Source organism: Egretta garzetta, unplaced genomic scaffold (genome assembly GCF_000687185.1).
Source record: "Egretta garzetta isolate BGI_Z169 unplaced genomic scaffold, ASM68718v1 scaffold21, whole genome shotgun sequence".
NCBI classification, from domain to species: Eukaryota; Metazoa; Chordata; class Aves; order Pelecaniformes; family Ardeidae; genus Egretta; species Egretta garzetta.
The window spans coordinates 1713150-1728635 of NW_009258668.1; the positions used below are offsets into that span (position 1 = coordinate 1713150).

Below are 15486 nucleotides of genomic sequence, written 5' to 3' on the forward strand. Positions count from 1 at the left end.
CATTTCCTTAGCCTCGTCGGCTGATCAAATAGGAGGTGTCACCTGTTCTTACAAACCTTGATGCTCTCCAACCTTCATGACTACAGCATTTCTGCATGTTGGTCTAGGAATACCAAGGTAATACTCATCCAAATACAATTTGGTTTATCCTGCTTTTCCCTAATGCACGTTTATCTTCATCTATTGACATTAATATCCACATTTACAATGCTGAAGGAAGCTAATTTAGGTTGTTATTCCCTGAGTTCTTCATATTCACATTGAATACGTCTCTTCACAATTAATGACAAACTTAGATTCTGTACTAGGATCTACTTCAAAAGACAGGCCTTCCCAAATTATCACTCAGGTCAAAACGAACACTGCATTAATGGCAAAGGTCCATGTCTGTGAGGCCTAGTGACAGGATTTCACTGAAGAAATCATCCAAGTCCCCCTCTTCATTCTTCTGCCAGTTGTTTAATAAACATGCTCCACTGCTTTACTGAATTTGAAAATTACATAAACAAACCTCACATCTTCACTTCTGTTGAGTGACTCTCCCTTTGTTTAGTATAACTTATTTCCACATACAAAAAAATTAAGGCCTCTACAATTTTTAAGTTGTCTGGCAGCACAGCTTAAAAAAAAAAAATTAGTCTTTATTTGCCAGCTGGGAAATTTCTTCAGATGAAATACTGTTACACTTAGTTGGAGGCAGTAGTCTATTTACATATTTTTAAGAAAACTTCTTTTCTGAGCTCTGCAGAGAAACAACCATGAAGAATAACCCAGAAGCCTAATGTGTAAGGTGGAACATACTGCTTTACAGAAACCAGAATCAGTTTGCGGGACACAGACCATATCAGGAAAGTCGTGCTTTCGATAGCAACAATACTGACAGTGTTGAAGCCTGACCTATCAATATTACTAGGTTTGGACCATGAAGTATCCTAGAAAGCCACAAATATTTTAAAGTTTTGAATTCAGTAACATAAGTTTGCATTAGACCTTGGCTTCAATCTAGATAGGAATAATCAATTCAGTACAGTAAATTGCGAATTTATATTTTAAATCAAAGTATCAAAATAAGTTAACCTAGAAAAACGTGTCTTTTTTTACATAGTGAAGATTACTTTTAGGCAAAACCTAGCAGAAAACCAGTTTGGGAATAAACAAAAGTTCTCTTTTGGCAGTGTCCGGTTTGGGATTTAGCTTTGTCCTCTCCTTGGAGGCATCTGTTAACTAAAATTCATCGATACAAAAAGGCAACACAGTGAAAAGCTGAAATATTAACATTTCAGTAAAGTGCATGGGACTGCGGCAGACTTAATGGCTTTGCTATGACCTGATCCCAGACGCTGAATTAAATGATGGGGATGCCAGGTTCTTTACTATTCTATTGAGGTTGGCAATTTTTTCTTCTAGTAAATAGTTTTTCCTTTCAGCAGTTTTCTGCCGCTGTTCTGTCATCTCCAAAGCCTTCAGCAGTTGTGCATTCTCAACATAGAGATCCTTGACCATTGCGTCTGCTTTAGTGTTCTTGGAAAGCTGAATTGTGGATAGAACATAATTACTCAGCAAATTAAAAGCAAAATAAAAAATTAAAAGCAAGAACAGTGCTGGGAAAGTAGGTGAATGTGTTTATTGTAACTCAAATATCAAAGGAAGTCAACCCACCCATTCATCTTATTTCCTTTTATTAAAGATCTATATGTTTGTGGAGTCTTTATAGATACTACGAATGTTTCAAAACTGGAAAGACTTTGTAAGGAGATCAGGCAGATGACAGAGGGCTTCAAATTAATTTTGTCAGATGAGTACTGCTTTATAGCATTTGTCCTCTAAGGATAAGTCTAGTTCACAAGAGGATCCACAAGCCCAGTGATCCCACAGAGATATTTCCTCTGAGGTTTGGACCACCAGCTCCTCCTAGAAAACTGGGGAGAGCAGCCTAGCACTTGTCTGTGTGCTTTTGGGAACAGCCCTCTGGCAGGAGACCCTGTCAGTACAGCACTTCCTTAACATGGAAGAGGAGACTGTATCTCAGTAGAAAACAGATTTTGTTACCACATCACACCTGTCTAAGTGTTCAAAAGCCACCTTTTCCAACTCTATTCAGGACTTCTGAAGAAGGCAGACCAGGGCAAGAACAAAAGCCCAAAACCATGTCAAGCAATGGGTGTGTTGGGGCAGGGAGCGTAGAGAAATTAATAATTGTACAGTAATCATGCCTGTACTCTTCAGGAAATTCTTTTTCCTCCTTTTCTAAGCAACTTTTCCAGTTAGGATACTTAGCAGGAATTTGATGTTTGCTTCCTGACTTTAAGTGTATCAGCATACCAAAGAAGCATAGCTTTTAGGAAAAAATAAGTGGGGGATTCAGTCCCCAATATGGAGTTTTAGGAATTTTTGGGCAAATACGCTGCACTTTAGCTCATAAGCATTAGAAGAAAAAGGAAAGCACTTTTAACACTTATTCTAAGCAAGAATGGCTTGGCAGCTTTTGCCCACTAGTTGTTTACAGAAATAACAGGGATTATTTAAGGAAGAGAGTAAGAATGCTTACTTGTTCTTTCAGCTGATTTACTTTATCTTGGAGAAGCCTCTTCACAAGCCTTAGTTTCTGTTCAACATCCATCATACGTTCCTCCATCATTTTTAGAAGCTGCTCATGACCCCCCTGGAAAGCAACATTTATGTGAGAATCAGTTAACAAAAATCAGTTCGTATTCACCAGTCTCTCTCTTTTTTTTTTTCTTTCAGTAGATGCTTAAGAAAATAGCTGGCACTCCACATTTGAGTCTATTTTAAAGAGTCGGCTAAATTAATAAACCATTCATGGAAGCAAAATGTCATGGCAACACTTAAAGGACACTTGCAGCATTGAACTAGTTTTCCGAATCTAGGTTACACTTCAGATTACCACATCTAAGAAAGACTGATATAAAAGTCTAAGTTCTGTCTTGACTGCAATAGTCAGATCTGGATAGCTTCCTTTTCTTGTTCTTAGGTGCTGCCACATTTCTGTTGAATGTTGGAAACAAAATATCAATTAAAATATTAATGATTGTAGAAAAAAAAATTAAGGTGAATTCATAAGGGCATGTTAGTTTGACAGTATAATTCTCCCACACCCAAGTCCTTTTGAAATCGAATAATATCCTAAAAAAGTAGGATGCTATTATCCCAAACTTGACATTTTACATTTTAGATTAGTTGTCAATAAAGTTTCCAAACAGCAACTCTAAAATGCTTTTGCTCTTTTTCTTCAGTGAGGTAACAGTCAGTCTAAAAGCACAGTAACACAGTGTCATGAGAGTGCCCGATACACCAGCGGCTGAGTGAATATTTCCCAGATAAATTAGAAACACCAGGAACTACCAGAAACTTGTTTGTATTTGGGAACTTTAGGCACTGACTGCAGGGAAAGGGATTCTTTATTTTAATGCCAGCTTGTTACTCTAATTCTAGGAAGTCATTGGAGAAGCTGAACTTTGAGAAAGCACTAACCTGCTCCCCAGAAGAAAATACCTTCAAAATCAAAGTACCTTCACACATGTGGGGGAGGATAAATGAAAAAAAAAAGAGGGAGGAGTGTTTCAGGTAGGTAGTTGCTCATCTAAACCACTGCAGAAAGACCCCCCTTAGGGGATTGATTGAAGTCCACTCAATATTTTATTTGTTGTAACAACCAGACACTCCTTAAGTCTATCTATGGCATTGTAATTTGATTGGAATTCAAAAACATGTCTGACTATTACACTTCATATTGGTTGCAGGAGCCTTGAGTAAGTAGTTAATGGAAACTAAGAATTTTAGTGGTCTCAATACCTGTGATCCCTGTTTCTTGGCTTAAAGTTGATTTGAGAATGCTCTGCCAAATTTGATATTATTTCATGTTTAATGGGAGAAGCCAGCTCAAGCATTAGCTTTAAGGTCATTAGAAAGACAGGAGCAAGCAGCTAACTGGTTCATGGCTCCCAACTAGAAAAATCACGGGCCTTAAAGAGGTGTTTTTCTAATCTCTTAAAGTATTAAAAAAATCTAGTTTAATCTAGCAATTTGAGACAAAAGAAAAACCACTAAGGAATGTTATCCCCTTTTCTGGCACTTTTTACATTATGGCCACAGCAGTAGAATATGCCCATGTGCTACGCAAATTCTTTTCTTACATGTGCAGGTATATCTGCTAGAGAAGCTGAGTATCTGTGCTTAAGTACATCCCCTATTACAAATCTTTCCCAGAAGTCCTGATATGACAATTCTCAGTATCAAAGACAAATATTTTGTCTAAAATTTGTTAATTCTTGTTTATAAAGCTGAAACTATTAATGCTATTAAGACAAGAGACATTATGTTTAAAAAAATTTTATTTTTCATTTACACCAAAAAATGTCATCTTTCCCTGTTAAAAAGTTTATACATCTTATACAAAAATGCAGTATAAATACCCCAGAGTTTCTTCAAATCTCATATAAAATTAGTTACCATTTGAGAAAAATAATCTCTTTCCACACTGAACAACTCCACATTTTAAATAACATAAATAAAAAGTATTTGTAACAAATAAAAAAAAAAAAAAAGACAGCTTATGAACTTTCACAAAATAGCTTCTAGACAAATAAATAGGAAATAACACTGTGGAGACTTTTTTTTTGTTTTAGAAAAAGTACAAAATAATTTGATCCTCAAGTTTCTCAGCTTATGCCAGTTCGTGTGTTTGTGTGTGTTTATCATGGTAAGGAATGAGATCATAAGCAGCCAAGCTGTCAGAGGTGCCCGATCCTCCGGTAGGAATCTGCATGCACTGCTCGCTGCTCCGGTAGCAAGGCCTAGAGAAAGAAGGCAAGTGGGATACTTCACCCTGATATCCAGATTTTCTTTTAAATACGTACGTATATTAAGTTAAAGCAAACCACCAATACAAGCGAAGCAAGCAAGCAAGACAAACAAAAACACACACAAAAGAAAACATGCAGAGTATCACACATTATATTTCTCTAAATACTAGTATTAGCACTACACATATGCGATTGAGGAGATATTTGGGGTGCATTTTCTAGATGTGAGGACTCTTCAGATGGCTCATCCATGATTTTGGGGGATATAAAAAAAAAAAAAAAACCAGTGGCCGTGATTAACTGCAGTTAGCAAGGCAGTTAAATTTCTTAAAGGAAGTTATCTGCCACTATATATAATCTCACTGATTGCTGAATAGCATTTGAAAAATATAGTCCAGCTGACCTCCTCTGAAAACTCATTTGCATTTCTATTATAAACTTAGTTGTAAGTCTTTTCCTGCAACAGGTGAGCAAGCTGTTGGTCAGAGGTGATTTGAATTTTGAAATAAAGAGCTGAAGAAAGGGGAAGTTGAGCAACTCTTAAGTACTGTGAACAAAAATATTGGTTAGCAGAGGTTCTAAGAGAACTTAGGAAAATACTGGGTCATTAACAGGCTCCCAAATCTAGTTATTGAGCAAGGAACAGGAGAACAAGTGGAGCAATTGCTACTGTGCAGCATGTAAGAATTACAGCACTAGACACAGCAGAAACACTCATTTGGAATTCAGAAGAGTCCAGACAGGTTAACACAGTAGAAAAGGCTCAGGAGCTTTAGTTTAGTGACATTTGAACAAATGACTGTAGCCTTTGGAGGGCAACAACTCAAGAGTTGACTGTAAAATGAATGAGAACGCAGACCACCATAGCCATGATCAAAGAGCAATGAAAACTGCAAAGCATGATGAACACAATTCCAAAAAGGAGGGGGATAACTTTGGATGCCTTATATTACGCAGAAGGACTCGGGATCTAAGAAAGCTGCAAAGTGCAAAGCAGCAGCAGCAAAACTGCATGATTAAATTTACACAGAAAGCATGGATAACCTGACATTGTACTCACTGGTGAAAAGATGATGAAGAGGGATTAGGATGCAATTTTTCAAGATGCTAAAGGGGACATTAAAATGGACATAAGCTCAACTAAATGTTAACCCTAGAATTCAGGATGGTGAAGAAAAATCAACAGTGAGAATTAAAGCAAGATGTGCTTACAGAAATGCCAAAGTTGAGACAAACTAAACCAAATCTGGCCTTGTTTATAGTTGTAGAATGCATGTGTTTAATAAGGATTTTAGAAAATTATCTAGTAAAGCCCACAGAAAAAGCTGTAGGAGATGTTATAAGCCAGAATATCCATTCACTTTAAGGAAAAAAAAAAAACAACCAACCAAAACCAATACAAAAAAATAAAAGGATTAAGTGCATTAGTGCATTGACAGAAGATATTTGCAAAGCATCTCTGAAAGTATTCTTAAATTCATGGAGCCTTCCAGAATAAAAGCTTTTACAGGAAATGAAGAAGTGATTTATCTGTAGAACTACAAGTTCCAAGATGTAACTAGTTTGCAAATTGTTTCTCAGGCTTTCAAAGGCAAAATTAGAGTCATCACTCCTAATGCAAGACACAGCACATTCATTTGCAGATGTTGCTGCTGTAATATGGCTTTTATTGATTTTGAAATTAAACTGCATGCTCTACTTTCCATTGCAAGTGACCAAGTACATTAGCTTGTGGTAATGCACTTCTATCAGGACTCAGCTGAAAGGGAGAGAACCCTTGATTTATTTGTACTTATCCTATATTATTTGCTGTAAGGCCTTTTTGGGGGGAGATTTTATGCCTTTCTTAAAAAAAACCACCTTACTCCAAGTTCTGGAAGCTTTAGAAACTGTTACTGTCTCTCCATAATACCTTTTTTCCAGAATACCCTATTAACATGTTCTGAGATTTTTGAGCTTCAAAGTCTTGAGTTTATTATTATTTTTTAAAGTGTAACTGCAATCTGAGTTTAAACTATAAAGGTGTTTTTTTTTCTGCTAACAATAAAAGTATTAGTATTTTATCTAAGTTACTTAGGGCTTTATCTTTTCTCATGAGATAAAGTTTCAATATTATTTTAAGACCTATGGCCTGAGCCAAAGCTTTAGAGATTTAGAGATTCAGTTACTTTTTGAAAAGAGTCATTTGGCAAGCCTAGTCCCCAGGCTTAATTTTTATATGGGAGATGCAAACTTTTCCACCTATTGCCTGTAATTCAGTTTTACATGTTAAAAAAACCAAACACAACACAAAAATGACTCAGCCCATATGTGCAGGTGGCTGCAATCTTCCTTGGAATTAGATTGGTTTTCCTCAGAAATGCCAATGTGGAAGTTTCTGTGTAACAGTGGTCTGCAAACAATGTCTTGTCGTATGGCCAAAAAATGAAGATCGGCTGACATTAAGAGGATTAATTTGTTCATATTCTGCTCTACTAAAGGTGTCCCTGCTCCCTGCAGGGGGTTGGACTAGGTGACCTCTAAAGGTCCCTTCCAACCCAAAACATTCTATGATTCTACTACAGCTAACAGCACTCCATGTGACAGCAACAACCCAAACTAGTATTTTATGTGTGATGGGTGTGTGCTTGTGCAGTATGTGCTGCAGTGTATTTTTTAAAACAGTGGTTCCAGACATGGACATATAACACTTGGTGCACATTGATCAGAAGGAGAAAAGCCAGTTGAATGTGGATAGGAGTGGTTTATATTTCAAAGGAGTGTTTTATATATCAAGACGATTAAGAGGACTTCAGAATTAAGCTATGGCTCAAGCTAAATATACTAAATAACAAAGATCTGGTTTGTACATATCTTTGATAGAATGAATTTTAATTTTAATTTTTGAACTGGCATAAACAGAGAACGGATCTCATCAGAATTGAAAAACCAAGAAAACTAACCAGATATCCTTTTAAAGTTGTAACCTGCAGAGTAATGAGAGCTTTACCTGTTGCATGTTTGTTTCAGAGGGTCTACTTTCAAGTTCTTCCTGAAGCCGTTGACTCCTCCTCTCTGCTTGTAGTAGCTGGTGTTGGAGCTGCAGGAACTGTTCCTTGGGCACCATAGCACAGCCTTGCTGCTGGAGCTCCCGGGCGTGCGGTGGTTGGCTAAGCATCACACTGGCGCTTGAGTGGAGCATCTGAAGAGTAAAGTAAATCAGCCATCAGGAGAAAGCAGCGCTGCCGTTCATACAACGCATCTTTTAGCGATGCACTAGACATCAGGTTGGTCTCGAACGGTTTCTTGGACGCAAGAGAAACAAGCCTGAGCTCAGTAACAAGCTAAGCAGACAGCTTTTTTCTTTCCAATGAAAGAGATGCATCTTTATGCGCAGTTCTGAAGTCTAAAGGAATCTGAGCTTTAATTCATAATTTCAGACCTGAACTATAAATTCACTGAATTTCTGATGAAATCCTGTCAAAGTTAAATGGGCCTGTGCTGAGTTTTAACTTTAGTCCTTTTTCATTTTAACCTTGATCTCAACAGCTCTTCTAAAAATAGTACCTGCTTACAAATAAAAGCACTGGCATGAGGCAGGCTGAAAAAATTGTCCACCATTGCTTATTAGTTCTCGTCTTTAATCTAGGGTGGAGAGATAGCGTTCTCGAAAGCAAACCAAATTTTCAGCATAATGTATGATGACTTAAGTAATTGATGCCGGCTCCTATGTTACATTCAGAATTCAGTATTTAGAATTCCACAGATATCTTTCCTTATGTTCCCTACTAACTGTAGAAATTTTAACATATTTTCCAATTTTCATTTTGAGACATGCCACAAAGCAGAGTTTGATTGGAAGCCTGGAGACCTCCTGAGTGCCTGTGCCGCATAAGCAAAAGTATACTCAGAGGGGTCCTTGAGATATGGGTGCATGTAGTAATCCGAAGTAGTTTAATTCCAAATTTAAGTCTTGCTTTCATGAAAAAAAGGTTACCAAATGCATCAGCAAATCTATGCTATGTAAAGGTAGCATATACCAACAAAGAGTCTGTGCATACCAGTTGTCTTTTGTGAAGTTATACTACCAGAGAAGGCTTTTAGTTGGTAAAACTAGAAGGCTTCTGGGACAAAAGGATCGCATTCCTAATAGTCCTTACTATGGCAAAGAGCACCTCAGTACAGGCTTGGCCCAAACGGTTTAGCTCCCCCACATCATTTAATTATGTGCTGCTCCCAGGCAACGCTGCAACAGTTACTGGATGAAGGTGGGTAGAAAAGAGGCATTTCTGGCATTACCCTGCTACAGCAGCATTGCAGCCATGAGGGCCCAAGTTAAATAAACTGGCCCAGCGTTCAGTGAAATTTAGGACAATATTAAGAGCTAAGATTGTTTCATGGGACTACTTAGCATTTTACTAAAGTAAAATCCAGGTAAGACTAGCTCACAGTTGTAATAGTTTATAATGCTAAAAAAGACCAGAACTGTACAGTAACCCCCCTAATGTTTCAGACAAGCTGATTTGCAGCTTGAATTCGCTAAGATTGATGCTTTATTCCCATAAAGTTCAGCTGACCACATCATGAAATTCTCACCTGTTATCTCAAAACTATTACTCTGTTCCTTTAGGAGAAGGCATATAAAATTGCGTTAGGGGTTTGAATTTTCCTTTCAGAAGTAGTACAGCTAAGGCCTCAATTTGTAGTTGTATTTCAGTTATTGAGTTCATCTATAATACAAGCATTTGTCATAGTGGTGCAGCTCTTCTGGCCTCATAGCATCTGTACATCTCTGTTGGCCCCGGTAAACAAAAAATAGGTTTGTAAGTATTTTAAAATTAAACTATTTGCCTTTTTTTAAGCTGTCAGGAGGGTCTCTTGAATCAACTTGTCTGTAAAGGAGCTATTCCTTTACTGACAATATAAACAGTCAAAATAATGAGCTTTTGATGGAATTTGTTTAAAGTTTCCCATAACTTTATGAAGCACACAGGTGTCTAATGAAAGAGCTGAAGAAACAATCAATGTTAACAGCATCTTAAAAATAAATACCAACTGCATGGCTAATGAAAACAACATAGTCTTGCTGTATTCATCTGTGGAAGAAAGTAGAACGATAATGAACTTGCTAAAGGATTAGGGATGACGCTGGGTGTGATTATGTATCAGTTAGGGAACATTTGACAGGCTGGGAGAAAAAGCATGCAGATATCAAGAGGTAAATATGAGAACACCTTCAAGCCTTACAGTCAATGGGTTAGAAGGGAGGGGTTGAGCCACTTTTCATTTTCTTACACTCAGTTTAATTCTTTTGAATGCAATTGATTATTTCTCTCCATTTTCATGGCAATGCCTTAGAAGTATGCAGCTTCTTGGCCTACAGAATCAAACTGCCCAATACACTAACCACAGAGAAGTTAGTGCAGCTGTCAAAGTAAAAAATTTGACATTAAAATGAATAGTGGCTTCTTCACTTAAAAGATGCATGGAATAATTAAAAAAAAAAAAAATCCATAAAAGAAAAATGTTTTCTCCATGCTATGGCAGTACATTGAAAATGATTGCTCTACCTTCACACACTATTTCAGAAAGAGAACTGCACCCTTCTCTGCTAGTTCCAACCACTGAGTTCTAGACAGGTTAGCCATGAACAAAAGGAGAACAGGCACAAAAGAGAAAGTTAGAAGTCATAAAGCACCAAGTGAATGTTACACACACCTGCTGGGAAAGTGTTATCAGAAGTATCAAAAGTCCTGCACGTTTGAAATACAAATTTTAGGAGAATCCACAATTCTGTGCTTGGTGTTTATACTAAAGGGTTTGGAATCTTCCCAAAGCTTAATTAAGACTACGTAAGTAAAAGCGCAGGGCATATAATCAGTCTCTTCAGTAACTTACCAAAATCTCATCTTTTCCAATCAAGTTTTTACAATTTTATAGCTAATTACATAGTGTAGTCAGCATAACATGTTTCCCATTTGCCCTCTTGATGAAAAACATGAAGTCTTTTTAATAAACAGTGTTGTAAAAGCCTCATCTAGAAGATGCTTTGATTTATGGAACAAGTCAAAATTGTGGTGGTGTGGGGTTTTGGTTTTTTTATATTATGTTTTAAATTCAAATGCAGGACATAAAGGTTAGGCAAGACTGCTGAGATGCAACTCAGAGGTCTAGCCTAAACTCAAGGGATACACGAACTTTTAACATAGTTAAGCTTGCCCGCTCCTACAACTGAGGACACCCAAGAATGATGCAGTTTTCATGACATCCAGTGTGATCCATGTCCAGCAGTCCTGAACAAACGTCCGCATTTACAGCGGGCTTAGCAAGAATGAAGAATCTCAATTGAAGTTCTCACTCATGCCTTTAGATCAACAGCAACTTGTGTGAATCGTTATTCTATCACGATCTAGATAAGATAGCAAGGCTTAAATTCAGCAAATTATTCCCATGGTAAATAAGAACAGCCTTCTACATTAAGAGCAGCATTACGCCAGTGTTAGTTAGGAAACTTGAGGTTACATGTTTTAGGAAGGAAGAGGAAAGCGTTAGCCTTGCCTCAAGCACAGAAAGAATTTTCTTCGCTATTTGATTTTCTATCTGAAGCCTTACGTGAATTATGATAAACCACAAAGTGCTGCAGAGAAGCACGTCTGTCACGCCAACATCGCGATCATCTAAGATGAGATTAGGCATTAGAGGAGATTAATTCTTCTAGTTTCAATTAGTTTCCTCTGTTCCTACACATCTAGAAATTGTTTTAAAATAATTCATATTTTTTATGAATTTCAAAAATTCATAGATTCAGTGAGATAGCGATAAAGCCCCATGCTGTTCAGTACAGTCAACACCGATGGAAAAGTACCTCCATTAACTGATCGTCCAGTTTGACTTGCTTTTTTCGTAGCCCTTCGTTTTCTGAGCTGGTTTCCAGTTCGCGTTCAAGAGAATTCATCTGACTGATCTAGTAAAGACAAGAAGTTTCTTTAGAAAGATATAGTTTCTTATTTTATCTCTGTTTTTTTTGTTTTGGTTTTTTTTCCCCTCAACACACAAGTCATGAATCACTGCACATCAAGACAATTCAAGATTAAAAGACGTAAGTATTTGGACAAGCCTAACGCTTTGCTAAAAGTGACATCTAAGACAACGTTATACAGCATTTCTGACACGACTTTCAAAGAATAGGCAGGGTGGCAGATTTTTCAGCTGAAAGTAGTAATGCCAGCCTACAAGCGCTGTGTACCGCAGAGCACTTGAGGAAGCTGCGTTTTGTTTATGGTTCCCACGTTCTACCACCGAAGCGTTCGCACCGAGGGGAAGCCCCGCAGCGCTGTGGCACCCTGCACGCTCTGCAGCAGCACAGCGGCCCCACTGCGGCACAGACCCCCACCCTGCACGCTCTGCAGCAGCACAGCGGCCCCGCAGCTCCCGGGGACGGGGATCCTTGAGAGACAAAGAACGCAAAGCTCCGAGTAAAAGAAGAAAATTTCAACTCATCGCATTAGCTCTTGGAGTTGGGCAGTACTGCATTGGGTCACGTCTTCACCATGTAAAACTAACCTTCCTGTTTGCAGATGACAACTCCTTCTGAAGCTGTTCACACTCTCTCTTCAAGCTTAATTTCTCTTGCTCTATGGCTTTGACGATACCTGACTGGCTTTGATGCTTCTGGTGCTTTAGGGAAAGGATAGTAGATTCCAGCTGTCTGATCTAAAGAGACCAGAGATGAACAAATGTGGAAAAACATTCCGGACCATTCAAAAATCAAGTTGCATCTACTTAAAACAGCAGGTACCAATCGATTTCGGACTCGCAGCAGATTCTGATTTTAGCTTTGAGCAACAAAAGGTCTTTTCCCTTCCTCTTCCCCATGATCTGCCTAATACTTGTGAGCCAAGAAATTGGGCATGGAGAATGCTCGGAATATTAAGATTGAGAGGATTTTAATGAAAGCAAAAAATTGAAGGGCGTTAACTGAAAGTCAGACCAGAATCTTGGACAAGAGTTATCAGGATTTTCTCTTAAAAGGGAGCTGTTTGTAACCTCATACGAGCGTCTGCGTACTCGCTGCAGGTATAATGGAGACTATTCCATCATGCATTCTTTCTGCAAATGTTTCTATTCTTTCTGCCAATGTTTCTATTAAAAACGAGCGAGCAACATTCCTCTCCCGGATTACTCGCTGCAAAACAAGAACCATTAACTTTTGCCTAGCACGCAGGGGCCGCCTCCGTGATCTGTCAGCTTGCTCAGGTTACCTTCTCCCTGGAGTGAGTCAGGTCTGTTTTAGCGCTCTGGACTTCTCTCTGCAGCCTCTCATTCTCCTGCCTGAGCAGCTGCTGCTCCTGTTTCGTCAGCTGGTCCAGTTCATCCCAGTGTAGTTGCCTCTGTTGGTCCTGCAGCCCTGAGGAAGGCACAGCCAGTTCTAGAACCCGATTCTTAAGACAGACAGAATTGCAGGGTTAGGCCTTAAACAAAGAAGCAGACATTTTCTCTATTCAGGTGGGTTTTAAGCAGGCTTTCAGTAACTGCAGACTCTAAAGTCGCAGGATTCCCATCTTCCTCCCAGCCTACACGCTGTTTTCCCCTAAGGAACCCAACATGCTAATCACAGCGCAAACCCAAATGCTTCCCTTTGCTAAAATCACAGATAATAGCTGAGCGCCAGAATGGTTGATACGAGCGCAACAGAGTTCAACACCACAAAAAAAAAAAAAAAAAAAAAAAAAAAAAAGCAATTTGTGCTCCATTTCACAGCCTCATCAAGCAAAGAATAGAACTCAGTATTTTGTATTATCCAGTAATAGCTGTAATTTAGTTCCTGTTGTACAACTCGGAAACAGCCTCTTTGCCATGTGGACATTAAATATTCCTTAATTACATGGCAAACAAGCCAAATTACTAACTCAATTCATAACACCGATCCCAAGACTGCTGTCTACAACCTCCTTCAGTTACGGTTCCTCATCAGTTAAGAGAGGCTGATAGAATTCTGTGCCTTTCAAAAGCAAGGCTGACTGAAAATAAGATCCCCCATCCATTACTAGTCTGACCGTTAATATGTTTATAGTTTTGATAGGTATAAATTCATACATTGTCCACAGATTATTTTTTTTTCCCTTTTGCAAAAGATTTCTTTCAGGGAAGAATGGAGACTCGGGAGATGGACTGATTGTTGCCTGTTCTTATGTTCAAAACTTTTAAATAAGTTTAAAATCTCCCCATTATATACAATCTACCCAGACTAATTAGTTAGCTGTTTTAAAATGGAAAACTACCAAATATAGAAAACATCATTAAAATGGGGCTTTTTTTCTACCCGCCTCCTTTCAGCTTATTTTTTTTTTTAAGTTAGCTTTACATCACTTGTTTAAAAAAAAAAAAAAAATCAGTAGTTTGGCTAATTGTCCTTGGGGTTTCTTGTTGGCCGTGGGCTGCCAGGAAGAATAAATAATTCAAGAGAAATCTTCTCTTCCCGGCACATCACAATAAATACTCTGGGGTGGAAGATGCATCTCCTCTCCCTGGTAACGGGCAATAGGACAAGGGGAAATGGTCTGAAGTTGTGCCAGGGCAGGTTTAGGTTGGACATTAGGAAAAATTTCTTCCCCAAAAGGGTTGTCAAGCACTGGAAGGGGCTGCCCAGGGAAGGGGTCGAGTCCCCATCCCTGGGGGGATTTAACAGCCGGGCAGAGGCGGTGCTGAGGGACAGGGTTTGGGGGTGGGATGGCAGGGGTAGGGGAACGGTTGGGCTGGGGGAGCTTAAAGGGCTTTTCCAACCTAAATGATTCTACGATTCTATGAATTGCATAACTCAGAGGCTACTTGCTCAAGCCTGCAGCACTGTTTGTGTCCTGTTAATGGACGAGCCAACCTAAAGAAAGAAGTTGGCCACAGCAGCAGGCTGCAGAAGAGCATATTGCGTCTGCAAACCCTGGCACGCAAAGCTGACCAACTTTGAGGCACCCGAGGTCCGTTACCTTTTCGTGGGCATTCTGCAGTTGCTTGTGCAATGACATCACTTCTTGTTTAAGAGTTTCCTTCTCCTGTTGTGTCACCCGTAAGTCTGATTTGAGGCGGGACATTTGAAGGTTGGTGTTTTGCAGCGTTTCATCCAGACTCTGAACCTGCAACGAGCAGGAACACAGCTTGGCATGTGCTGGATCCAGATTTCTTGTGACCTTGGTCTGCTGGAACGTGCACGTACCACATAGCACACACACACGCACCACCCAGCACACACATTTAAGGTCTCTGATGGAAGGGGCGAAGAAGTTATAATGCTGACAGCCCCCTTTAAAACCACTAAATGACCTTTGGAGCTTCTGTTCCAAATTAGTAGCCATCCACTTTGAATACGGCCACAGTACTGCATTCAGAGACACATCTTCCACCCCCGAATATTTATTGTGGTGTGCTGGGAAGAGGAGATTTCTCTTGAATTATTTATTCTTCCTGGCAGCCCACGGCCAACGAGAAACCCCGAGGACAATTAGACAAGCAGATAGCCATCCGCTCCCCTCCCCTGCCTGGTGAGAGACAAGCAGGGAGCCACAGCAGAGTCTCTGCAGTATTTTAGGCAAAACTGGGCAGAATGAATTGGCAAAAGCAACTTGGCTGTAGATGCAAAACAACATAGCTAATTCTTGGGGGGAGCGAGGGGAAGGTCCCTCATTGCATT

At 39.2% G+C, this 15486-nt stretch overlaps 1 protein-coding gene across 2 annotated transcripts in view; it reads right to left on the reverse strand.

The window, feature by feature from the left end:
* Nucleotides 1-1320: 1320 nt before the first annotated feature.
* Nucleotides 1321-15486, reverse strand: part of NIN (ninein) — a 67756-nt gene continuing 53590 nt past the window's right edge. For both annotated transcript variants that reach the window (XM_009648631.1, XM_035888424.1), the window contains exons 24-30: nucleotides 14786-14932; nucleotides 13064-13243; nucleotides 12366-12515; nucleotides 11668-11766; nucleotides 7813-8004; nucleotides 2549-2662; nucleotides 1321-1530 (exon numbers count right to left, since the gene is read on the reverse strand). In XM_009648631.1, coding sequence (XP_009646926.1) covers nucleotides 1321-1530; nucleotides 2549-2662; nucleotides 7813-8004; nucleotides 11668-11766; nucleotides 12366-12515; nucleotides 13064-13243; nucleotides 14786-14932 — 1092 coding nt within the window. The remainder of the gene's footprint in view (nucleotides 1531-2548; nucleotides 2663-7812; nucleotides 8005-11667; nucleotides 11767-12365; nucleotides 12516-13063; nucleotides 13244-14785; nucleotides 14933-15486) is intronic.